The sequence below is a fragment of the Malaya genurostris genome, chromosome 2, assembly GCF_030247185.1.
Source record: "Malaya genurostris strain Urasoe2022 chromosome 2, Malgen_1.1, whole genome shotgun sequence".
Classification (NCBI taxonomy): Eukaryota; Metazoa; Arthropoda; class Insecta; order Diptera; family Culicidae; genus Malaya; species Malaya genurostris.
In genome coordinates this window covers 119,197,111-119,223,321 of record NC_080571.1, presented here as the reverse complement: position 1 = coordinate 119,223,321, position 26,211 = coordinate 119,197,111, and the positions used below count along the sequence as shown (strand labels likewise).

Genomic DNA, 26,211 nt, shown 5'->3' with positions numbered 1-26,211 from the left:
GATTCTTGGGAGAAGCAAATCATTTTCGCCTTGTAGACCGATGATGCTTTAATTTACACAAAAATAGTTCATTGATATGAAATCCTGTATGCAATTGACTAAATTGTGCAGTCAATGGTAAATTATTTCCGTTCTGAATACCATACAGTTCCGTTTAGACGAAATAAACTTATTCTCGAACGGCTAACGATTTCCAAAATACGTCATGAAAGGCAATTGGCATCCCCCTATGGTGGCTAACGGACCAAATTGAACAGAGTTTTACAGTGTGACTAATTAAATTACGGAGTTAATTACCTCGGAAAATTTCATACTACCTTTCAGCAGTTGAACTCGCAAATCAAAGCCAGTCGGCTCTTTGCTCAACCCACTACTACACTAGCACACTATTACGACTACGACAGGACTTTTCCATTTGCCCGGCGTGAATAAATTATTCGTTCTGCCGTTTTGAAGGACAATCAAATTCAGTTGACACTACATGCATGTACTTCATTTCAGAAGAAAAAGAAACAGAGGAAATCCGTGTGCATTTCAGTTCACCCAGCAGCCCGGAGCTTGCTTGGTCGTTAGCATATCTATGCGGAGGCGATGGCATAGTTATCAGAGCTGAAAACTCTGTGCCGTGTCATCGCTGCCGGAGAGCGGTGACTTTGACTCTGAATGCTCTGAAATTCTATTTTGCGCAGCAATAAGGCCCGAGAATTCCCCTGCTTCAATCATAGTAATGGCGTTGTAACCATTACATAATGAATTTCGAAATGTGCTACCTCGCCATATATATCTATATATAATGAAGCAAGCAAAAGAAGCTCAGCCCCTTCAAGTGTGAAGTTAAAATGGTAAAGTGTTCTGTTTTTATATTTTTGCCATTATCATCTTATCTTCTTTCCGTGCGGATTATGAGTCATGCGAAATATTAAAAAAGAAACTCCCCTCAGAGTCGCCCCTTTCGGTCAACGCATACAACACTCAGCCAGAAGAGGCGCATGAAAGGACACGGTGTTGGCTGTAGCTATCAGCAGCTGTATCCTAAGTGTCAAAATAGCACCATGCGTCCGCTGTTTGCACAGGTCGCGGGCTCCTGCTGATGTACTTCCATTGTAAAAGTGTATTTGTGTCAGCGGAAAATCATCTTCTGTGTGGTGGTGTACTGCTTTAATTTGTTTTTTTTCTCTTCTTTCTTCTGCGTCTCTTTATGTTTCGCTACTCGCGTGTAGCACGGATGAAAGGCATCAAACACAAAGATAACGTCGATATTGATTTTTCCCCGGTCTAGAGCTTTTCCCATTCACTCATACAGACACGGTTTGAGGGTTATTCATACTTATATCTACAAACACAAAAGAAAGCAATCAAAGTTAAAGAATAACAGTTCTTTCTAGATAAAGCGTCGTTTGCGCGCTGGTTTGATTCAATTGCTCTATTTTCTTCGGTTCTAATCTTCGCAACCAGAAAGATTCAATGTGTTGGAACAACACAGCACACGAACGACAACAAAAAAATATTGCTGCAGGAAGGCACAGTGTGGAAAATGAAACCCTTGAAGTCAAACCAAATGAAACAAGTGGGAGTATGAGGTTGTTGAAAACTAAATCATAAAAGTACGAAAGTGCCTCCTTTAGGTCTTGTCAGGACTGATTTTGTATATGCTGTATTTTTGTTTTCTCACTGTGGATTCAATATGTAGTAGTCTTCCCTGACGATTGCAAACCTTTGCAAGCTGTACACACAACAGCGTACACTTGAAATTGGATACATGTACTGTAGGAGGCTCTCCGATACAGCAGGATGCAGCTACTTGCAGTAGAATTTAACCCTCCAACGCACAGCAGTGTTGAAAGAGTCACTCATGCTAGTCCTTGTTGAGATTAGTTTGGATAATGACCTTGCATACATTTCCCATTCCATAGAACGAGGAAATGTTCATTGAAAATACTAAACTACCTTGCTAATTAAATGAAAGACTAAAATTTTCCGTAAAGTAACAATTTAATCAAAGCCTGAATACGTTTTCCGAGAGTTGTATTCATACAATATTTCTGCTTTTAATTTAATTGAGAGTTACTGTACAACTTGGAAAAGTTTTTCTGTGCAGGAACAATTTGTTGGCTCAATGGAAGAGTAAATCGAAATGCCATGTAATAAAAGAGTAACGAAAAAAAAACAAATTATCATAACAAAATGGTCTGTTATGTTCAGCAAGAAATTCATAACCGCTTCAAACTTTCTTCTGAAATAAACAACTACAAGGGATAGCCCCATTGCCGTTTCAACCTTCCGAGTGAACGGACGTGCTTAGTGTTTACTGCGAAAGCGTTGAAAACCAGTGCCGTGTGTGATAAAGTGACCGGACGATCAAAACTATATCGCTATTGTGTAATAGACAATAGTGCTTTTTCCTGTGAGAGGTTTTATGCACATTATATACTGAAGCAGTGTATTGTTGTGAGCGGACGATCGAAACAGTACCGTTAGCCGGTGATTGTTCGATCGATCAAAACAGGCCCAGCGGTGTACGTGATATCACTGTGCGGATTAAAAAAGAGTGTGCTTTTTCCTCTCGGAGGTTTTTTGCATACCATCGCAGCGGCGATACGCCGATCGACGAGGGCTAGGTCTTGGTGGCCCCCGTTGGATTTAAGTTAAGTATCATTATTTAGTTTTTTTTTTCCTTCCTGCATTCGACTGTTCTATTTCTCCCCGATTCACTTATTTCTGTGCGGAGGTAGCTCCGCAACATGTCTAGTCTAAATTCTGACCCCCCCGTTCCCGATGATCAAATGGAGACTTCCCTTGACTATAAAAAGTCTCGCATAAAGAGCTATCCGGATGGGCTCGCACTACCGGCCGGTCCTTATGCGGTCTATTTCCGGACCAAATCGAAAGAAAAAAAATTAAATATTTTAAAAATATCGCGGGACCTGTCCTCGCGATACAATACTATAAAAAGTTTTGATAAGATACGTCCAGACAAGCTCAGGGTCCTGTTTACCAGTTCAAAACAGGCTAATGAGCTCGTTCAAAATGATCCTTTTACGCGGGAGTACCGCGTCTACGTGCCAGCTCGCGAAGTAGAAATCGACGGTGTGGTCACCGATTCGAGTTTGACTTGCGAGGACGTTCTTAAGTACGGGGCGGGCTGTTTTAAAGACCCCTCACTTAAGAATGTCAAGATACTGGATTGCAAGCGATTGCATTCAGTATCGATCGCCGGGGATGGAACAAAGTCCTATCCCCAATCAGACTCTTATCGTGTGACCTTCGCCGGTTCTGCTTTGCCCAACTACATCCTCTTGGACCGGGTTCGTTTGCCTGTTCGCCTATTCGTACCCCGAGTAATGAACTGTACTAATTGCAAACAACTGGGGCATACAGCTACCCATTGCAGCAATAAGCCACGTTGTGCTAACTGTGGGGAAGCTCATGCGGACGGCTCTTGCGGTAAGGATGCTGAAAAGTGTCTCTACTGTAAGGAGGGTCCGCATGACCTCTCTGATTGTCCCGCGTACAAACTGCGAGGTGATCGAATGAAGCGTTCCCTAAAGGAGCACTCCAAGCGTTCTTTCGCCGAGATGCTTAAAAGTGCCACCCCTCCTAAACAGACAACGAACCCATATGCCTGCTTGTCAACTGACGAGAGCGATTCTGACGACCCTTTGGAAGGTCCATCTTCGGCGGTCCCTCATAGCTGTAGGAAAAGAATAAATAAATCCTCTCATAAGCTACCTAGTAAGGGTTCGAAGGTGTCTTCCGAAGGGCTTCGAAAAGTTACAGCTAACGGGAATCGGGACACAACACCGAAGCAAAAAGCTCCTGGTCTCGGAAAACTCAATTCCGAGATGGAATTCCCACGACTTCCCGGGACTACAAAATCCCCAAGCGTCCCAGAAAATCTACCAGAGAACCAACTAGGTGCTGGACTTATCAAGTTCTCTGATGTTGTGGACTGGATTTTTACAACTTTCAATATTTCAGACCCTCTTAGAAGCATTTTAATTGCTTTCATGCCAACAGTAAAAACATATTTGAAGCAGTTGACTGCAAATTGGCCCCTTCTCTCAGCGATTGTATCCTTCGATGGCTAAATCATCCACCGAGGTCACGGATCTAATCACTGTTTTACAGTGGAATTGCAGAAGTATCATCCCAAAAATAGATTCTTTTAAATTTCTAGTAAATAATCTGAAATGTGACGCATTTGCATTGTGCGAAACATGGCTAACTTCTGAAATATCCTTAAACTTCCACGATTTTAACATTATTCGCCTGGATCGAGATGATCCCTATGGAGGAGTACTTTTAGGGATCAAAAAGTGCTATTCTTTTTATCGAATTAACCTCCCCTCGATACCAGGTATTGAAGTTGTCGCATGTCATGTTACAATCAAAGGTAAGGACCTTTGTATTGCTTCCATCTACATTCCCCCTAGAGCCTTGGTTGGGCATCGGCGGCTCAGTAATATCATAGAGCTCCTTCCCGCACCGACGTTGGTTTTAGGAGACTTTAACTCACACGATACGGGATGGGGCTGTCTTCACGACGATAACAGATCAGCTATGATCCATGATATTTGCGACAACTTCAATATGACAATCTTGAATACGGGAGAAATGACACGGATTCCTGCACCACCAGCAAGACCAAGTGCGCTGGATTTATCCCTTTGCTCGACATCGCTACGGTTGGATTGCACGTGGGAGGTAATTCCTGATCCCCACGGTAGTGATCATCTACCGATCGTAATATCAATCACCAGCGGCTTAAAACCATCGAAGACAATAAATGTTTCGTATGACCTCACACGAAATATTGATTGGAATAGCTATGCGACCGCGATATCTGAGAAACTTGAAAGAACTCAACAACTTCCTCCGGAGGAAGAGTACACGTTTTTGGCTGGCTTGATTCTCGATACTGCGATTCAAGCTCAGACGAAACGTGTACCCGGCGCAAAAACTAACATCCGTCCTCCCAACCCGTGGTGGGACAAAGAGTGCACAAATTTAAACGCGGAGAGAGCCTCCGCGTATAAAAAATTCAGAAAAAATGGAACACCTGATAATTACCGGAATTACGCGGCGTTAGACGTTAAAACTAAGAACTTGATTAGAGCCAAGAAACGCGGTTACTGGCGTCGGTTTATAGACGGCTTAACGAAAGAAACATCTATGAGCACTCTTTGGAACACAGCCCGACGAATGCGCAATCATAACACCACGAATGAAAGCGAGGAATACTCCAACCGCTGGATATTCGATTTCGCTAAAAAAGTATGCCCAGACTCTGTTCCGGAACAGAAGATCACCCGCGCCGCGACACCAAATACAAACGAATCACCGTTTTCGATGGTAGAGCTTTCACTTGCACTTTTGTCATGTAACAATAAAGCCCCGGGATTAGACAAAATAAAATTCAACTTGTTGAAAAATCTGCCTGACCCCGCCAAAAGGCGCTTGCTGAATTTATTCAACAAGTTCCTCACGAGTAATATTGTCCCACACGACTGGAGACAAGTCAGAGTTATCGCCATTCAAAAACCAGGGAAACCAGCCTCCGATCACAATTCGTATCGGCCGATTGCTATGCTTTCCTGTATCCGGAAATTGTTCGAAAAAATGATTCTTTTTCGTCTAGACAATTGGGTCGAAACTAATGGTTTACTTTCAGATACACAATTTGGTTTCCGCAGGGGCAAAGGAACGAACGATTGTCTTGCGTTGCTCTCAACAGAAATTCAAATGGCATTTGCTCGTAAATAACAAATGGCGTCAGTTTTCCTAGACATTAAGGGTGCTTTTGACTCAGTTTCTATAAATATCCTATCTGAGAAGTTGCATCAGCATGGTCTTTCGCCAGTTTTGAACAACTTTTTACATAATCTATTGTCTGAGAAACACATGTACTTTGCGCATGGTGATTTGTCGACAATACGATTCAGCTACATGGGTCTTCCTCAGGGCTCATGCTTAAGCCCCCTTTTATACAATTTTTACGTAAGTAATATCGATGAATTTATCAACACATCTTGCACGCTAAGACAACTTGCCGACGACAGCGTTGTGTCTATTATAGGACCCAAAGCTGCCGATCTCCAAGGACCATTACAAGATACTCTCGACAACTTATCATCATGGGCTCTTCAAATGGGTATCGAGTTCTCTACGGAGAAAACTGAGCTGGTTGTATTTTCGAGGAAGCGAGAACCAGCACAATTACAGCTTCAACTAGGGGGTGAAACCATAGCTCAGGCCTTCACATTTAAATATCTCGGGGTCTGGTTCGACTCCAAAGGCAACTGGGGATGTCACATTAGGTATCTGAAACAAAAATGCCAGCAGAGAATCAACTTTCTTCGTACAATAACCGGATCATGGTGGGGTGCCCACCCAGGAGACCTGATCAGGTTGTATCAAACAACGATATTGTCCGTGATGGAATACGGATGCTTCTGCTTCCGATCAGTGGCGAACACTCATTTCATCAAGCTGGAAAGAATTCAGTATCGTTGTTTGCGTATTGCGTTGGGTTGCATGCAATCGACTCATACGATGAGCCTCGAAGTGCTGGCGGGCGTTCTTCCACTGAAAAACCGGTTCTGGGATCTCTCATATCGTTTGCTCATTCGATGCGACATTTTGAATCCTCTGGTGATTGAAAACTTCGAAAGGTTAGTTGAGCTTAACTCTCAAACCCGTTTTATGTCCTTGTATTTTGATTACATGGCTCAGAATATTAATCCTTCTTCGTTTGTTTCCAACCGTGCTCATTTCTTGGATACTTCTGATTCTACTGTGTTTTTCGACACATCCATGAGAGAAGAAATTCGTGGAATTCCGGATCACGTGCGCCCTCAAGTGGCCCCAAATATTTTTTATAATAAATTTAGAACAGTCAACTGTGAAAAGGTGTTTTACACTGACGGATCAAACATCAACGAGTCCACAGGCTTCGGCATCTTCAATCAAAACATCACCGCTTCTTACAAACTCAGTGATCCGGCTTCAGTTTACGTCGCAGAATTAGCTGCTATTCAGTACACCCTCGAGATCATTGAAACCATGCCCAAAGACCATTACTTCATTGTCACGGACAGTCTAAGTTCAATAGAAGCTCTCCGGGCAATGAAGCCAGGAAAGTATCCCCCATATTTCCTGGGGAAAATACGGGAACATTTGAGAACTTTATCTGAACGGTCTTATTTAATATCGTTAGTCTGGGTCCCTTCGCATTGTTCCATTCCGGGCAATGAAAAGGCAGACTTATTGGCTAAAGTGGGCGCATTGGAAGGTGATATTTATGAAAGACCAATCTGCTTCAATGAATTTTTCAGTATTTCTCGTCAGAAAACTCTCGAAAGTTGGCAAACTTCATGGACGAATGACGAACTGGGACTATGGCTACACTCCATTATCCCTAAGGTATCGACGAAACCTTGGTTCAAGGGGATGAACATGAGTCGTGATTTCATTCGCGTTATGTCACGGCTCATGTCAAATCACTATACATTCAACGCACATCTCCGGCGTATCGGGATCGTGGAGAACGGGCTCTGCACCTGTGGCGACGGTTATCAGGACATCGAGCATGTCGTGTGGTCGTGCGTAGAGTATCGTGACGCCAGGTCGAAGCTACTGGAATCCCTCAGGGCCCGAGGTAGACCGCCTGAGGTGCCGGTTCGGGATGTGTTGGCGAGTCGGGATAGTTCATATATGCTTCTCATATACCAGTACCTTAAACACATTGATATACAAGTGTAATGTGTTATTCCTCGCTCAGAAAATATAATCTCCACCTACAGGTTCGACACTAACATCCGCCCGATTCTCTCGATCCCCGTCCCTGTTCACCATCTTCATTGGAATTAACAAGATCTTTTTTTTTGTCACTAACTTTTTCGTTCCCCTTTCCCTGTTTTTTCACCATCTCGATGGCAACTAATTAGATCTCTGTCGTTTTCAAACATTTTGTTCCCACACCCCTTTTTACCCCGTTTCCCACCATATTTACTTCTTTTTTTCATTCTCTTCCGTAACATCACCATCACCGGAAGACCGCTCCAGTCAATGACCAGCATGCGGGCCACCCGCCGGGCCTTCGTAGCCTGGGGGTGTTTCCCGCGGACCCTCACGGACCGAAGAATGCGGCCAACATAGAAAATTACCATCGCCATCTGGAATCATCTCATCCTAAATTCAATTCACCGGCCACTACCGATCGCCAGATACTATATTACATAATGATACTACTCTAGTTTTAAGTTAGACGATAATTAAGATTAGTAAATACCCTTGGCATCTTAGAGCTTAAGCAGTGTGCCTTAATATTATATTATACTATTGAATAAAAAAAAAAAAAAGGGATAGCCCTACGGTGTTGTTCGAACTGTTTGCGTCGTACTAAACCACTATTGTCAAAATCTCTGTGGTAATTTTTGTTTCTAATATTCAAGGAGATGTCTTTTTGTACTCTACTTATCTAGGGTAACGGCTCAAGTAGTCATCTCATATACAAAAACTATTAGTTAGATTGAAATATGCTGTTTATGTCCGATTAATTGACCTTCAAGGTAAGGTGAAAAACCTGTTTTAATCCACCTAGTCGTGTCATGATGCCTTTCTCATATCAATCATACTATCATAAATAGTACTGTGGTATTCTTCAAAATAATTTTCTTCGATTCTTGAAGGAATAACTGAAATCGGTTTGTTTGACCGTCTACTGATAAAAACTATCAATAAGAGAAGATTTGCGGTCGATTTAGATTTTTTTAGGTTTTTTCGTCCTTTTCAGTGATGGTATCAAATTTTTAACACATTTATCCTATATTTCCGGATCCGGAATAAATTCAGACATTCTGTATGGGACCGCAGGACCTTTAATTTTGTGAAAATCAGTCGCGCCATCTATGAGAAAAGTTAGAAACCATATTTTCATTTTGTTGCACAGTTTACCACATAACACCGGGACCGAAAGTTAGATCTAAATGAAATTCAGGAATTTAGTATGGAACCAAAAGAGCTTTCATTTGAATCAAAGTTTGTGAAAATCGGGTCAGCCATCTCCGAGAAAAGTTGGTGCACTTATTTTCACAATTTTTTGCACATTTTACCCCATAATTCCGAAACCGGAAATCGGATCCAAATAAATATTCTGGAATTTTGTATGAGACCACAAGACCTTTCATTTGAATCTAAGTTTGTGAAAATCTGTTCAGCCGTATCCGGGAAAAGTTAGTGCAAAAAAAAACGTTACATACACACATACACACATGCACACAAATACACACACATACAGACATTTTGCGTACTCGACGAACTGAGTCGAATGGTATATGACACGCGGCCCTCCGGACCTCGGCTTTCACAGTGATTGCAAAACCTTTCTATATGAGAATGGTAAAAATGTGCATTCGTTTCGAGTTTTCGCGTCACCATAACAGCAGTATAAAACAATTTTCGAACTATTTGTTCTGTTTATTAGAGCCAAAGGGCAAAGATACTGTTTCCGAGTTCATCACAATTCGTTGATTGCAAGTCGAGGATTTGGCAAAATAATACTACGACTCTACTAATGAGATGATTATTGGTACAATAATTAACTGCGGAATTGACTTTCGAATATATACTTTATGCGAATTCTGAAGGCCCTGAAAAAGTCCAGTAAATTTACTGGAGTTGGTGATCAGAGGCGCTGATCAAGATCATTCAGCGTTCAATAATTATGATATCCAGAGGGGAATAAATGCGGCACCAATACGATTCAAAATTTAAGAAACGCACTTCGGCAAATCCCTTTCCTGCTAAACTGTTTATTTAAACTTACGAAAATCCTAGTCCTTTGTGAATCATTTGTAGGTTCTTGAAGGAACCGATTCTTATAATTTTCCCAATGTTCAACAATGTTAATGGCATTTGTGAATGCAAAAGACGAATTCTGATGCAAAGGACTACCTTTAAAGTAAAACAACTGGCTCAGAGTACAGAATCAAACCGTACAGTTTTGAAGATGATTCTTTCATTGCCATTGCACAGTGGGGAAAAAACGACCAAAAACGCGACTTTGCTCAATAATTCTGTAAAAGCCTAAGCGAATATTTTCAAAGTTAGTATTTCTTATGCAAAATTTACCGAAGAATAAGTTGAAGGTAGTTATAAAATCCGCAAAATTTACTATCATGCCCGTTTTAATCCAATTTCTCTTTTTTCTGGCTCTACTTCGAAAACTAACTGTGAAACTCCGAAAAAATTGAATTCGACTAATCGGAAGGTACTTCTGACATGTTCATAAGTTCGATAAATCGATTGTTTTGAATAAAATCGTACACAAATAACTGTTTTCTGTTTTACCGCAAGTCATCTTCTTCCATGAATTTACAGAAATAAAAGTTCCACTGATCGGTGTTTGGACCAATTATGGTTACAAGACAGTTCTATGATCCGCATATACCCTAAAAAAAAGTTAACATATAGTTTCCATGATCGCATGAATCGTGCTTCATCGTTTAACCCCAATTTTCCCATAAACATAATTTTATACTGAATTCAGATTTACAATTCCGAAACAGATCAAATATATTTTACCAATATTGGTCCATATTACGTGGAAAACTTTAGTGATCCAAACACACATAATGGGAATGATAGTAGTAGCCCGATAACCCCCTTTACAATAATTTTTTTTTATAAATTGTATCTCTGGGTGAATTTTCTTTCGCATTCCGATAGGAGGCTAATTGCGGTTGATTAAAGTCGATTCGTCGGCCTAAAAATAAATTACAAACAGATGTAATGACCGCACGAATATTGTTGTACCGTTTTATCTCAATTTATTTCATAAGTATTATTTCTAATTGAACTTTCTTTCTCATACCGAAAGGAAGCAGTTTATTTAAATCGATTGATATTACGAAGAAAACCCTAACAAGTAGAGTACAAATAGGTTCTAAGACCGAGTTCTACAACGAGTTTGCTACTGTGATTAAAACTATTTGCAATCGACTACATCAGAAACACTCTATTCTTTCATCTGCAAGTACTTCGGTTTTATGTTATATAGTGAAGCTTGAATACAATACAGTACAAAAGGGGAACTTGGGGTAAAATGAACATGATAGCGTTTCGTACGGTCCTTCTAAATACATGGAATCGATTTGACAAACCATTTAACACCAAAAAAAGCTTTGCAGTCAATTGTATCATGCCTCCAAAAAATCGTCGCGTTTTTAATCCATTTTCCCCACTGTGCATTAGTTTTTATTTATTTATTTATTTATTTATTTATTTATTTGTTTATTTATTTATTTATTTATTTATTTATTTATTTATTTATTTATTTATTTATTTATTTATTTATTTATTTATTTATTTATTTATTTATTAATTTATTTATTTATTTATTTATTTATTTATTTATTTATTTATATATTTATTTATCTATTTAGGAGCAAGGAAAAAGCTTTTCCTAAAACGTACGCCTTAATCTGCTCCAACAGAAATTTTTGTCCGGTTTCTGTTACGTAAAATATTGGAAACAGACCATTTTTTTCGAACTTCCAAACTCAGAAGATGGCATTTTCCTCTCTTGCCAATAGAAATCTGATAAAATAATGGCGAACGGAATGTTAGTTTGTGAGTGTATGTAAAATCAATTTAGTTTCAAAAAAGGTCTTGCGATTCACAGGAAATATTCTGATTTAATCTGGTTCCGACTTCTGGTTCCGGAGCTACCAGGTTTTGAAAATTAATTGGTTTTTAAAAATTAATTGGTATCCTAACTTGTTGTTAGGAGATGATCATACGAACAGACTTCGGCTTTACCGGTCTCCGGATTCCGCTTCCGGAAGTGGTCAAAACCCGGAAATTTAACTAATTTCATTTTTTCATAGATGGATCAACCGATTTTCACAAATTTTGATTCAAAACGAAGGCCTCATAGTCCCAAATAAAATTCCTTTTGATTCTGATTTACCGAGTGAAGAGCGTTAAAAATTTCAAACCTTCATTCAGAGCGACGATGCAAAAAACTGAAAAATTCATCTAAAGCAGTTCTAATTTATAGGTTATGTTAGTTGCTGGCCACACCAACATACTTCAGCTTTACCGGTTCACGGGTTGCGGTTCAGAAAAGAAAACCGAAAAACTGGCCATCAACTGAAAAATGGATCACTTTTCGTTTTTTTTTTTTGGAGAAACCAACCCATTCTATACTATTCATATTCGAAGGTCATTTAAGTAGATGACAAAACGACCCGACTTCGTCTAAACTCTAAATTGGAACTCTGAACGTTTTCTCAGCGATGACGATGACTAACCAGTTTTCATAATTTTTGATCCAAATATAAGGTATCAAAGTTTGATTTTACCTGGACAAGAGTTTTGTTTTAGAAATTACCGGGATGAGTGGCAAAAATTTCATACCAATTTTTCTAAGAAAAATATACATCATATGCCGAGACAGATCGTGAACGTGACTACTTTTCTTTCATACCGGAGCATTCTAATGACATCAGTGTCAATCAATTATCAAAGCAAGAAATATTTACTGCACTTGAAAACCTCAACGCAGCAGAGGGACCTGGACCTGACGGAATGGCACCAATATTTTTGGAACAATTAGCTACTGAACTCACAACATCATTACTTCAATTACTTCAACGTATCTCTAAGAACAGGGATATTTCCAGAAACATGGAAATCCTCCTTCTTAGTACCGGTCTTTAAACCAGGCTCAAAATCATCTCGTGCTTTCCAAAATTATTTCAAAAAAATTATCAATGGAAAAATATTTCAACAGGTAAAAAATTACATAACTTTAAAACAACATGGCATTTTCAAAGATCGTTCTACGTCAACAAATCTCTTGGAATTCATTACATTCACTTTGGAAGCTATGGACAATGAAAAGTTATGTAGAAACTCTCTATACTAACTTCAGCAAAGCTTTCGACAGAATTGACATATCATTATTAGTATTCAAAATTTAAAAAAATATGGCATTGAACAAAAACTTTTGGAATGGCTTGAATCAAATCTCACACAACGTAAACAAATTGTACGCTATCAAAACACATACTCCAAATCAATAAATGTCACTTCAGGTGTTCCCCAAGGTTCACATTTAGGCCCTCTTTTTTTATCTTGTACGTAAACGACTTTTCCTTCTTACTCAAACATCTAAAAGTACTCGTATATGCAGACGGCATGAAGCTCTTTATGGAAATAAAAAATGCTGTAGATGCTGAAGTATTCCAATATGAAATTAACGTATTCAACATTTGGTGCAATAAAAGCTTACTCCAACTAAACGTTAAGAAATGTAGCTCAGTAACGTAACCTAGGCGTAATTTTAGACTCAAAACTTACTTTCGTGGAGTATTATAATACAATTGTCAATAAAGAAAATAGTATATTAGGCTTCATTAAACGTTTCAGTCATAATTTTCAGGACCCTTATACAATAAAACTATTATATACAACTTATGTCATGCCAATTTTGGAATACTGCAGCATTGTTTGGAGCCCATGTACCTCCGTACACGTAAAACGCATCGAATCTGTCCAAAAACAATTTCTACTGTATGCGCTTCGTAGACTAAATTGAACTACATTTCTTCCTCTTCCATCATATAAAGCGCGTTGTATGCACAAAAACTTAAAAACACTGGAAGTACGCCGCAAAGCTACAATGCTTCATTTTATCAACGACATTATTTCTCAACGAGTACAATCTGAATCATTGTTTTCACAACTAAAATTTTATGCTCCTAGCCGTCATCTCAGAAGTCGTGAAATATTCTTGGAAAAAAATATAAATCAAATTATGCAAAAAATAATCCTGTTAATCAAATGATGCGCTTTTATAACGAAAACTGCCTAAAAATGGAATGTCCAGGAAACAAATATAAGAAAAATTGAAACCAAATCGTAGAAATAATGTATATCATATGAGAAAACAATGTAATTTTTTTTGTCTGTAGTCTACTTTTTTTTGACGAATAAATAAATAAATAAATTTGATCCACGACGTACGAAATCTTCAAAACAGATTTTTAAACTATATGTACGTTGAAGTCAGAGCTAACTTTCTTGCTTTTAGTTAGCAAATTGAGAACATTTGAACGGCGAGCATCGCATTTCGATTAAACTTACAATAATAAGTATAAGAATATAAGTAATATGAGAAAGACATTACTATAACAACAGGGATTTAAAGTTAAGACTATCCAACCACATTGCGCTAGCGATGATTCAACGCGAAGAACTATGTCGCGGTACGGAGAAATTGTTTTTTAATGGGTAAAAACACCGTTCAAGCGAAACAATGGATTGAAAAATGTTATCCGGACTCTTATCCATCAAAAGCAACGATTTGTCGGTGGTTCGCCGAGTTTAAACGTGGTCGTACCGACACAAATGACGCGGAACGCTCAGGTAGACCTGTGGAAGCCGTTACACCGGAAAATGTGAGTGAAGTGACAAAAATTATAATGATCGTAAAGTGAAGCTTCGTGAGATTGCTGAGATGACACAGATATCATATAAAAGCAAAGTCTTGGCATTACATTCCTTTGGTGGAATTTGGCCTTTCTGTTTGAACAGACTTCGCAGCCGATTCTTAGTGTACAGAATCATTGCATGGCTAGTACTATGGATCCTACTGACACTAAGAATCCTTCCAGGTCGGGGCTCGAACATACGACAACTGGCTTGTAAGACCAGCGTCCTATGCGTTGAACCGCCAACCCGGGAGATATCATATGGAAGTGTATTTACTATCCTTCATGAAAAATTGAGCATGAAAAAGGTTTTTTCCAAGTGTGTGCCGCGATTGCTCTCGATGAAACAAAAACACCCTGCCACAAGTCGATGAAAACAATGGCGAAATTGAACGAATTGGGCTTGGATCTGCTTTGACTACTGGCTCTTTGCTGATCTTAAAAAAATGCTCCAGGGAAAAAAATTTGGCTCAAATGAGGAGGTCATCGCTGAAAGTGAGACTTATTTTGAAACGAAAGATAATTTTTTTATAAACATGGTATTCAAAAATTGTAAAAACGTTGGAACCATTGTAGCACCCTAAAAGTTGATTATGTTGATGAATAAAAAAAAATTTTGCAAAAAATATGTTGTTTCCATTGTTAGTCTCGGGACTTATTGATCCATGTGTTACAAGAATATTCTTCGGGTATCCTCAAGGGCAAACGTTTATATACATGCGCCTCAGTAAAATTATAACTTCTCATCTGATTTTCGTTTTGAACTTGATGTATCCAAGTAAATCGCTCGTCACACACTACACCCAGCTTGTCATACGTAATTTTTGTCAAATAGCTGTTCACTGTGGTAATCCTGGTGAGATACTAGACAAACAAATCATCTACCTCAGTACTTCTGATACCAAACTTAGCAAAAGTAAAACTAAACAGTAAAGAAAAATGAAGTGTATTGAAAAAAAATAAAAACAGTGACCAAAAAAAGTGCACACTTCAAAAATCGATATGTTTTTCTTTTGTTATTGATTGCCTATGCTTTGGTATTTTGAAACAATTTGAAGCAATCGGCTTGTTCCTCGGTTTTTCTATACGTGTTCGCATTTGATTCGGTAAAGCCAAATGGATAACGCACTGTTTTAAAATAAATTCCTTTGCATATTCAAATATCTGTGCAAAACGGCGTGAATTAGAAACGAGCTGTCACAAGGGAGTACAATATCATGGATTGGGAAAATTCTTCTAACAATAAAATTGTTCGATTCAGGAATGGATCCAGTAGGTAGTGGCAGAAAACACAAAACGCATGCAAAAAATGGACACCAAGATAATGGGCGAAGTCAAGAAGAACCCGAAGGAAACTGGCAATGAGATTCAAGAAACCCTTCCGTTATCAGCTTCCGGTCGAAGTGGTTGTCGACGTCACACGGGTTGAACAGTAAAGTTGCGAGCCAAGGAAACGAAAGCGAGCGCCCTACATTTGCTAAACAGCATGCTAATGAGCCTCCGGAATTTGGTGAAATTGTTTTCTAGACGAACGCATAAAAATTCGAAGTGATCAGTCGATTCCTGTGTGGTGCAGATCGAAAGAGGAACATACGAAGTGCCGTCTCCATAATTGATTTATGTTGCCAATCAGTGTTCATTATGTGATCCCTAAGTACTGATTTGGAAGGATATACCATGACACACAATATTCAGGGCCTCGGTCCCACTTACACAGTAATTACATTACAGTAATTACATATGATAAATGGTAAAATAGGGTATGTCATACTAGCAAAAATTCCTGCCACTTCATGATGTGAAGGTAAAGGTAGAAATAATTTGACTCACACAGTTTAACGGTGTCCAATAGCTCAACAGATAAGCTTTAACAAACATAAATATACCGAAAACGTAATCAGTTTTTCGTGGTAATAATAATTACTTAAGAAAAGCACAGTTGCTTCCCCATAGTATGAAAATTGGAGACAAACATTACCGACGAGAGACCATCAAGATTAGGCGCTTAACGAGAACGTTGCAAAATAGACGTTCAAAATATGAACAAATAAATTGTAGATATCCACTGAAGGAGACCAAAACCAACGGTCGAAACGTTTGGGCGTTTCCAAACGTAGTGCTCAATATTATAGGCGATTGCAAAGCGGAAAAATAAGTAATATGAATAATTAAAATTAGGAAAAAGGGTTGAGAACTAAAAAAAGACTTCGCCATTTTGCTTTTGCTCGGTGGAAATGTTTCATTGTAATACCGACCAGAGCTATCTCGATACAGAATATGAAACTGATTTGTTCTTTGCTTTTAGATGTTTCATTCCCAAGAATCATTGACACCCACCAACAAATCGGACGAGTTTGAGCAGCTTTTTTCAAAGCCGCCACATTGAAAAAAAAACCTGTTTTAATCCACCTAGTGGTGCAATAATGCCTTTCTCATATTACTCATACATTTCTAAAAACAACTGTTGATTGAATAGAAACAGAAAAGTTTGTTCGTACGTAATCAGTAAAACCTACGAATCAAAGCACCCTATAGTTCCGGAACTGGAAGTAGTATCCACAACGAATTCAGGGACTCCGTAAGCCTTTTTCTTTTATGAGTTTGTGACAATCGGTTTGACCATCTAGAAGAAAAGTAAAGTAGATTATTTTTGCAGTTTTTGGCCACTATTTCCAATACTTCCGAAACCTCTTTTGCTTCGTCGCTTAAGATAGCGGTATACAATTTTGAACGCTTAATCCAGTAGTTCCGGAAGTCGGATCCAGAAGAAATTCAGGAATTTTATTCCACATCAGAAGGTCTTCTACTTAAACCTAAGTTCATGAAAATCGGCGAAACCATCTCTGAGAAAATAGTCAGAGTTTTATTTTCGACTATTTAAACATTACTATGCTTCCGGAATCGGAAATAGGGAACCAGGACTGCCGGAATTAGTTTGTCAGGCCGGTTGGAATTAGATTTTCTATTTGAACCTAGGTTTGTGAAAATCGATCACGCTCTATCTGAGGAAAGTGAGTAAGTAATCAGCTTAGGTGTTGGTTTTCGTTTTCTTTATAGCATGTACAAAATTGAACAAATTCCGCTGTGTGCATTGTTTGTAAAAGCGAATAGTGTTTTCTTCTTCCGTACCAGATCGTACCGGTGCGTACTGGTTTTGTTTCGTTATTTTATATGGCTGTTTGAAAGCTTTGGCACTCATCGCCCCGTAATTACTGAAACAAAAGTCAGATCCTGATGAAATTTCACAGCAGCTTCTGAAACAATATATGCTTCAATTTGAATCAAGATTTGTGAAATTCGGTTCAAACATCGATGATAAATCGAAATGAATTCTACTTCTGGAGTTGTTCTCTACTACCTTGGGTGCTTCCAAGGAAAATGGGAAATGGAAGACTATTAGTGCCGAATCAAGTTTATATGCCAACAAATTAATTAGTTCTGCGAACTAGAAGTATTGATTAGTCAGTTTAATGGGATTTGTACTGTGTGTGTTCGGCATCGTTTATGAATAAACACATGAAATTGAATATTGTCCACTTATCGCACTCTAGTTCCGAAACTAGAAGTTGAACCCGGATAAAATGTTCTAAATTTTTTTTTAATATTTTAAGACCTTTTCATTGAATCATAATTTTTGCAAATCGGTCAAGGCATTTCCGAGAAAATCGAGTGCCTATTTTATACTCAATTTTCACATACAACCCTATAACTCCGGAACCGAAATCACCTATAACTCTAGAACTTGGATCCAAATTCAACAGGATATTTAATATCAAACTATGGGACTATAAGACCTTTCATTTGAGTCTAGGTTTGTGAAAATCGGTTCAGCTCCGAGAAATTGAGTGCATATTTTTGTTACATACCTACACACCCACACACACAGACATCTGCTTAGTTTGTCGAGCCGAATCGAATTGTATATGAATCGGCTAAAAAGTTGGGTTTCACAGTGATTGCATAGCCTTTCTATATGAGAAAGGCAAAACAAGCACCTGAAAATGGAATTGTTAGGCCTATCAGTCTGTAATTTAGGAACCGGAAGTCATATCCGGATGAAATTTGTTTGGATTATATTGGGGTTGTGAGAGTAACTCCTGAACCGCTAGTTGGATCCAGATGAAATTCAATAGCAACCTATGGGAACATAAGGCCTCTAATTTGAATCTTAGTTGAAGAAAATCGGTTGGGCAGTCTCTAAGAAAAACGAATGCACTTTTTCTTCTACTTTTTTGCACATTTTACCCCGTTACTCCCAAACTGGAAGTCCTATCCGGGTAAAATTCAATAGCAACCTATGGGACCAAGAGACCTTCGAATCCAAGTTTGTGAAAATCGGTCCAGACATGTCCTAGAAAATCGATTGCACATTTTTGTTATATACACACATATATACACAGACATTCGCTCAGTTTGTCGAGCTGAGTTCATTCAGCCCTCCGGGCCTCGGTAAAAAGTCATTTTTTCATTGATTGCATAGCCTTTCTATATGAGAAAAGAAAAAAAAGATTTGCGATATTCCTAAATACGACATCAATCCCGGAGCAATGAACTGTTCTGATAACAAGCTATTTTGGGCGTAGGTGTAATATTTTTATAACAAATCAAATATTTTTATAACAAATTAAAAGGATTCAGATAAATTAAATCCAATTAGCTTCGGAAATCCGCTTAAAAAACACCGCGTAATTTTAGAAATCCGCCTAAAAAAGCCGCAAAGCTAAAGAATTTTTTTGATGAAATATCCAGATCTGGTGTATTCTCAAAAAAATTATTCCAAATAGTCAGAAAGCTTTTATTCATGGTGTACTATGATTGAACGAAAAATTACTGTTTTTCTTTTTCATTTTGGCCATGTATAGAATCGGAATTTTTCCCATGAAACAGTATGATTCTTAAATTGTGCACATCTTATGGCTTGATAGTAAAAAATGGATTTAGAATATATTGATTCTCAGCTACCGGATCCGGATGTACCGGAAATAGTGATGAAAAACTCCAAAACGGAACTCATTTCCCATTGAAATACACAGAAAAAAATGAATTTCACAGGTGACATAATTCTACAAACGATACAATTTATAACATGTCAAATGATGCAAAATTCCATTCGCACAGAATTTTACAGAAACCGAGTGTTATTTGCAATTGCCGTTGTATGGATTTATATGTATCAATTATTCATCATACAAATATACGCTTCTGTGGCTCAGACAATTAACTGACGTGCTTTGTGATCTAATGTTTCTCGGTTCAAGTCGCGCTGTTGCTAACGGTCTTTTGGTTTTTTATTTCATTCGATTTCAAGCCATGTAATTTTCAAATCACACAATTTCACATGTTCTTGAGTTTAAATTTGTTTGAAATACGACGCTCCATTTATGTGCATCTTATAAGATGTAAAATCACAAGACTTTTTCGATCTGTGCAGCTTTTACCCGAAATTAATATTCGTTTGGCTTTCTGCACCTTTTTATAAATTTAGAAAATAGGTATAGTATTCGCTTAAACTTTGAAAGACTTTTCCGAGGCTCTGAGGGCCGAGTGTCGAAAAACCGTAAAAAGTTTTCTAAATCGACCTCAAATCTTCTCCAATTGATAGTTTTTATCAGTAGACGGTCAAACAAACCGATTTCGGTTATTCTTTTAAGAATCGAAGAAAATTATTTTGAAGAATACCACTGTATTACATATGCAAATATAGTTCTATCCTTTTACCTATTTAAAAAATAAAAAATAGGTTTAAAATTTGCTCAAACTTTGGAAAACGAACCGAACAAATGTCTGTGTGTGTATGAATCTGTGTCTGTATGTGTGGGCCAAATAAACAGGCGTGAAGCTCAACGAAGGCTGGACCGATTTTGACCAAACTAGCTGTAAATGAAAGGTCTTCCTGGAAGTATGCACGCTATTGTTTTTGTTTTTGGATATGATTACTTTCCGCGTTATACAAACTTTCATGTCAAACATTGCAATTGCTTGACAATGTCTGTCGCAATTAAGTCGTAGATTGTGAGAATCCGTCAACTAATCGCTGCGAAATCGATTTTTTCGCAATATCCCAATAGTTGGGATTTTGAACAAAGCATGATGAAATGACGTTTGGAGTGAAAATTAGACAAAATTTTCCATACAATCATTCTGAGTGAATAAAAGATTGAATTTTGTAATCTTCAACAAAGCATATTGGCTCAATTTGATTTTAGCACGGTTCCTTTTTGGCAACATTGTTGTTGACGTGTTAACTTCGGTACTCTCTTCGAATTCAAAGTGATAACCCATACATTTTTATAACTAAATAGGTTGTCACTACAACCACTGAGAAATCACTGTCACTCATATATATTAAAAAAAAATATGCATATTTATTCAAATTGATAACCAGTCTTTCTAGTGAAAACTTTTGAAAGACAATCGATTGTTGATGCCTTCTTATAAAAGCTTTCCCTTAGTGAAATATATGTTTAAGTCTAATTGGTAAATGATATTCAATCATAAATGACTCATTGCAAAAAAACGATGGAAAGAAATGAACCCCGCTTGAAACAATAATAAATAATTGTCTTCAGTAAACTTTAGTCAATGAATGAAAAACCCATAGAAAAGATTAAAAAAAATGAAATAAAACGTCAACTTCTATCCAGTACATCTTCTTTGTTCATCAAACATTTTATTCGTGTCATTTTGTTTCTAAATTTCTACTCAAACACTAAGCAGAAAGAGAGAGTTTATAAAAATAATTGTCTGCATTCGGTCCGCCACAGCCCAAGGTGGCGAAAATATAAAACGCGTATGCACGGAATGCTAGAAGATTTTTGTTAAAATTATCTATGGGTTTTCATTTATTTATTTTTTCGCTCTCTAAAATTTACTAACAACTTGAAAAATTTGTACTGTAGAGAGCGCTCATGGGCCTTTTTGTGTAACCAAAATTTCTTTAAATTTAATACAGCAGTAAAGATTAAATGATTCGTCAATAATATAATATTTGAATAACACCGTTCAAAACACGTCTGCGAGTACACACAGCTCGTACCTAGGGTAGTAAATGAATAAAAATGATGACAAGAACAGGTAACAAGCTACTCCTCAACAACAGCCCATTTCATTGCATCTGGCAGCGCTGGCCCAACATGACGCAGCACGCTGGGGCGGACGGAAAACACTGAATATTGAGTCTCGTCGCATAGGACGGTAGAAGGAGATATCGTATAACCGAGTGCTTCTCACAACGACATCGAGAAGCAAAAAATGTTTTACATGCGGTCCCCGTCCAATCGGCCCCTCGTCGGTCAGAAATGGAACATTCTGCCCACGATAAACATAACGGTCTTTTGACGTTTCCAAAGTCCATTCAAGAGGTGGAAAATGGATCAATAATCCTTGTTCCAACACAGTAACAGTGGGTATTGTTTGGAAAGAATATCTGTCGTGCCTGCTGGTCATGCAATGAAATGTCAAATGCCGTTTGGTTGTGTCAGTTCAGGAGTTGAAATACGAACAGAACAGGGTTTGATGATTCACGTTTCCGACTAATCAAATGCAAATAAATTCCAATTGGAATAAAGTCATAAGTAAAAATATCCTTGCCTGAACTTGATACGTGGTACTCCATGTCACGACGATTATCGCCAGCACCGCGGACCACCTTGCTAACATTTTCCTTCGAGTTATAAAACACTTCACTCCGAACCGAAACACTTTTTGTCACTACACAACTGTGCTGTAACCACTCTTACTCGGATTCCTTGATCCGTGAAATCGATTTTCTTACCACTTTGTTTTCCCTTTACGATACAGATTTTCAACCCTTCCACTTACGTATAACTTCAGGACATCCAGTCTGTGACGAAAAAAAAAGAACCACTGTAGTAGGAAAATTAATTAGAAAAATAAAACTAAATCCACAATCGAATCGATTCAACAAATGCCCACAATATCACACTGCAGAAGCGAAAGAACGGTAACCAGTAATCACATTACAAATCGATTTTATCTCGATACGTATTCAATCCTTGTACCCTTGGGCGAAAAGTTTTCTTCGCTCCGGCTGTGCTTGGCGGAGGTTCTAACTGCTTCTAGGACTGTATTTTATTTTTCTAATCGGCCACTGCAATCGGATACACTTTCAGCGCCGGGTCACCCACCGGACACCTTGGAAACTGCTACAATAGTTTCCTGCCTGGTGCCAATGGGCTAATCCTTCTATCTGTGTGTTCTCCTTTCGTTTGACCTCCGCTACCGCAACGTTTCCTGTTTGCTGCTAACACGCGTTCCGATCTAGATGATATGATTCACACACTGGAGACACTATGAGTTTCCCTTGCTCCTGGTCTCCTCTCCTAGAGAAAAGTGTAAACTCCCCGCAGGAAAATAGTGACCACAACTGATTTACCGCCTGCGTCGGTCGGTTCACTTGATGTTTCACCCTACAACACGAATTCGGCACTGGACGAACAATTCAAAGCTCACCAGTGAAATGCAAATGGTGGAAGCAGCAGTAGAACAAAACCCACTGTCTAACGACGAGAGGAAGTAGTGAGAGAGCATAAAAACGAGCGCACAAGTTCTTGTCCGCCCGTCGCCCAACACAAATGGAATGGTGAATCCGTTTGGATCGTGCCAATCGGAAAAATACCCGACTGTGAGGGAATAAGCGACTGTGTGCAGAATTTTGTCACATTTTTGTTCTTGTTCTAGGTTGAATGGATGAAAGAAAACCTCGGCGGGTATGTTGAGGCAATTAATTTTCTGTGCTGATATTGTTTGTCTTCAATATAGTCTATGTTGAACCAATTTTTGCATGTGTCCTGTATCTTTTGTTTATATTAGAATATTCTCAATATGGATGTCTTATTTGAAAACTGGGACCGTCATGAGAAACTTATAATTAGGGTGAATTGCTCCACATTATACAATAAGGTTATTAACAAAACGAAAAAAAGTAGTCTAGATTGGGCCACTAGTGATTTTGAACGAAATAACACATGGGCTGAAAGACCAGGGCCTAACAAAGAGAACACGTTTTTTTTTCTGGGGTTCAAAATGAACTTCATTTATGAACGTAATCTCCTTAAAGAGCAATGCAATCATTCCAGTGCCGCTCTAACATTTCAATGGTCTCAGTTTCAGCAATAACCTCTTCATTCGTGCGAAATTTCTTACCGGTCAGCATTTTTTTCAGGTCTGCGAACAACCAGTAGTCGCTGGGAGCCAAATCTTGCGAATACGGTGGATGTGGGAGCAATTCAAAGCTCAATTCATGTAGTTTTGTCATTGTTTTGATTGACTTGTGATACGGTACGTTGTCTTGATGAAACAAAATTCTTTGCTTTGTCATATGAGGTCGTTTCTTTGCAATTTCAGCCTTCAAACGCTCCAATAACGCTATATAATATTCACTAATGATCATATTTCCTTTCTCAAGATAGTCGATAAATATTACACCACGCACATCCCAAATACCGAGGCCATAACCTTTCCAGCCGATTGTTGTGCTTTCGGGCGCTTTGGACGGGGAGGTTCAACAATTGCTGTCTACTCAAATGACGATCGTTTTGTTTCCGGTGTGAAGAGATGAATCCATGGTTCATCCATTGCCACATATCTACTCAAAAATTCTGGTTTGTTACGTTTAAACATGGCCAAACACTACTCAGAATCATCAACACGTTCTGTTTTTTTGTCAACAGTGAGCAAACGTGGCACCCACTTTGAACAATTTGATATCTTTACGATGTCTCACTCAACTTCATTTTTCTCTAACTCATTTGTTTTGTGATTTTTGTTTATGTTTTCTGGTGTTACCGTCTCATTAGGACGTCCACTGCGTTCTGCATCATCGGTGTCTCTACGACCACGTTTAAAGTCAGCAAACCAACGTTTTATTGTTGTTTCTGATGGAGTAAAGTCTCCATAGCGCTTTTCAAGCCATTGCTACGTTTGAACGGTATATTTTCCCATCAAGAAGCAGTGTAAAATTAAAACACAAAATTGTTTTTGATCCATTGTTCTGAAAATAACAAAAGTAGTATCACTCTCAGCACAATAACTTACAAACTAATGAATAGAATATCATAGAATTTCAACAGTAGTAATGTAAATGCAGTCTATACTGTTTTTGCTGGTCATGAATATTAGTGGAATATCTGAATCTTGATTCTAAATCTTTAATCCCCTAGAATAATGATGTCGATGAGAAAAACCCACTCATAGTTGCTGCATATGAAGTGGTTTGATCATATTGGCCAATCCAGATGTGCTTTTAGAAAATCATGGGGATTCAATGCCAGAAATATTTATAGTATTCATACAATACTGGTTGAACTAATATCAGCATTCAGGGACCTTCTGTGGAGGCAGAAAGGAAACATTGTGACAGTTTCATCAAAGCTAAATCGTTTCCAACGGATGGTCCTAATGGCGAAGATAGGAGCTTTCGATATAACTCCTATTGCTGCTCTAGAGACGCTCCCGTAAATTAAACCACTCCATGTGCTCCTAAAACAAGGACCATAATCTTGTTCATACCACATAAGGAATGAATAAATGAAATAAATAAGGATTACAGGGCTTTGGAACAGTAGCCCTATAGACTATACTACTAACCACTAAAACAAATAAATCTCACATGCAGTTTCCCTTTGAAAATGTCTCTGTCAGATATCATTTTCGTGAGGAGTTTGGTCTGGTTATTGGGATCGACAACTTGACGAACACATAGTTTGGTAAGACACCCTTATGTCAACTGTTTCAACAGTCACTCACGACTGGAGTATTTCCTGTTGTTTGGAAATCTTCTTATATGTTCCCAGTTCACAAAAAAGGAGACAGGAAGAATATCGACAACTATCGCGGCATCACCTTACTTAGTGCAATTCCTAAGTTGTTTGAACTGGTTGTTCTGGAACCCATTTTCAATCACTGTAAGGCGTACATCGTAGAAACTCAGCACGGATTCATGCAGAAACGCTCAAATGCTATGTCAAACGGTCTTCAAACAGATGTTTTATATACGGACCTCTCCGCTGCTTTTGACAAAATAAATCACGCTATTACTATCGCCAAACGAGACCGACTAGGTTTCGGTTCCTGTATTCTTCAATGGACTGAATCGTACCTCTGCAATCGACGGTTGGCGGTTAGGATCGGTGATAATGTATCTAATGGATTTTTTGCTTTTTCTGGCATTCCACAAGGCAGTCATCTCGGACCACTGATTTTCCTCCTATACTTCAATGACGTGAACTTTTTATTGAGTGTCCCACGATTATCATTTGCCGACGACCTTAAGTTATTCAAAATTATTAAGACAACAGAAGATGCAATTTCCCTCCAGAGTCAACTAGAAATTTTTTCGGAATGGTGCAAGATTAATCGAATGACATTAAATATCAGTAAATGCTCGATTATCACGTTCACACGGAAAAGAACACCTATACGTTTCGACTATTGTCTCCGAGGATCTACGGTAGATAGAGTCACATGTGCCAAGGATCTTGGGGTTTTTCTTGACGAACAACTGAACTACAAGCAACATATTTCGTACATTGTTGCAAAAGCTTCACGTTGCCTGGGATTTGTAATAAGAACTGCTAAGCACATCACAGGTATCTACTGTTTGAAGTCTCTCTACTGCTCACTTGTCCGTTAAACTCTCGAATATTGTTCGGCGGTATGGAACCCGCTTTACCATAATGGAAATCTCAGAATC

At 38.5% G+C, this 26,211-nt stretch overlaps 1 protein-coding gene across 6 annotated transcripts in view; it reads right to left on the bottom strand.

Moving 5' to 3' along the window:
• LOC131429764 (amyloid-beta-like protein) overlaps positions 1-23,023 on the bottom strand; it is a 317,342-nt gene extending 294,319 nt beyond the window's left edge. For 3 of the 6 annotated variants that reach the window (XM_058594098.1, XM_058594099.1, XM_058594096.1), the window contains exon 1: positions 22,089-22,364. In XM_058594098.1, coding sequence (XP_058450081.1) covers positions 22,089-22,157 — 69 coding nt within the window. In that variant the 5' untranslated portion in view covers positions 22,158-22,364. Of the gene's footprint in view, positions 1-22,088; positions 22,365-22,645 lie in introns of those variants that run through there. The other 3 variants (XM_058594093.1, XM_058594095.1, XM_058594094.1) reach the window with 3 other exon arrangements.
• Between the last annotated feature and the right edge of the window lie 3,188 nt (positions 23,024-26,211).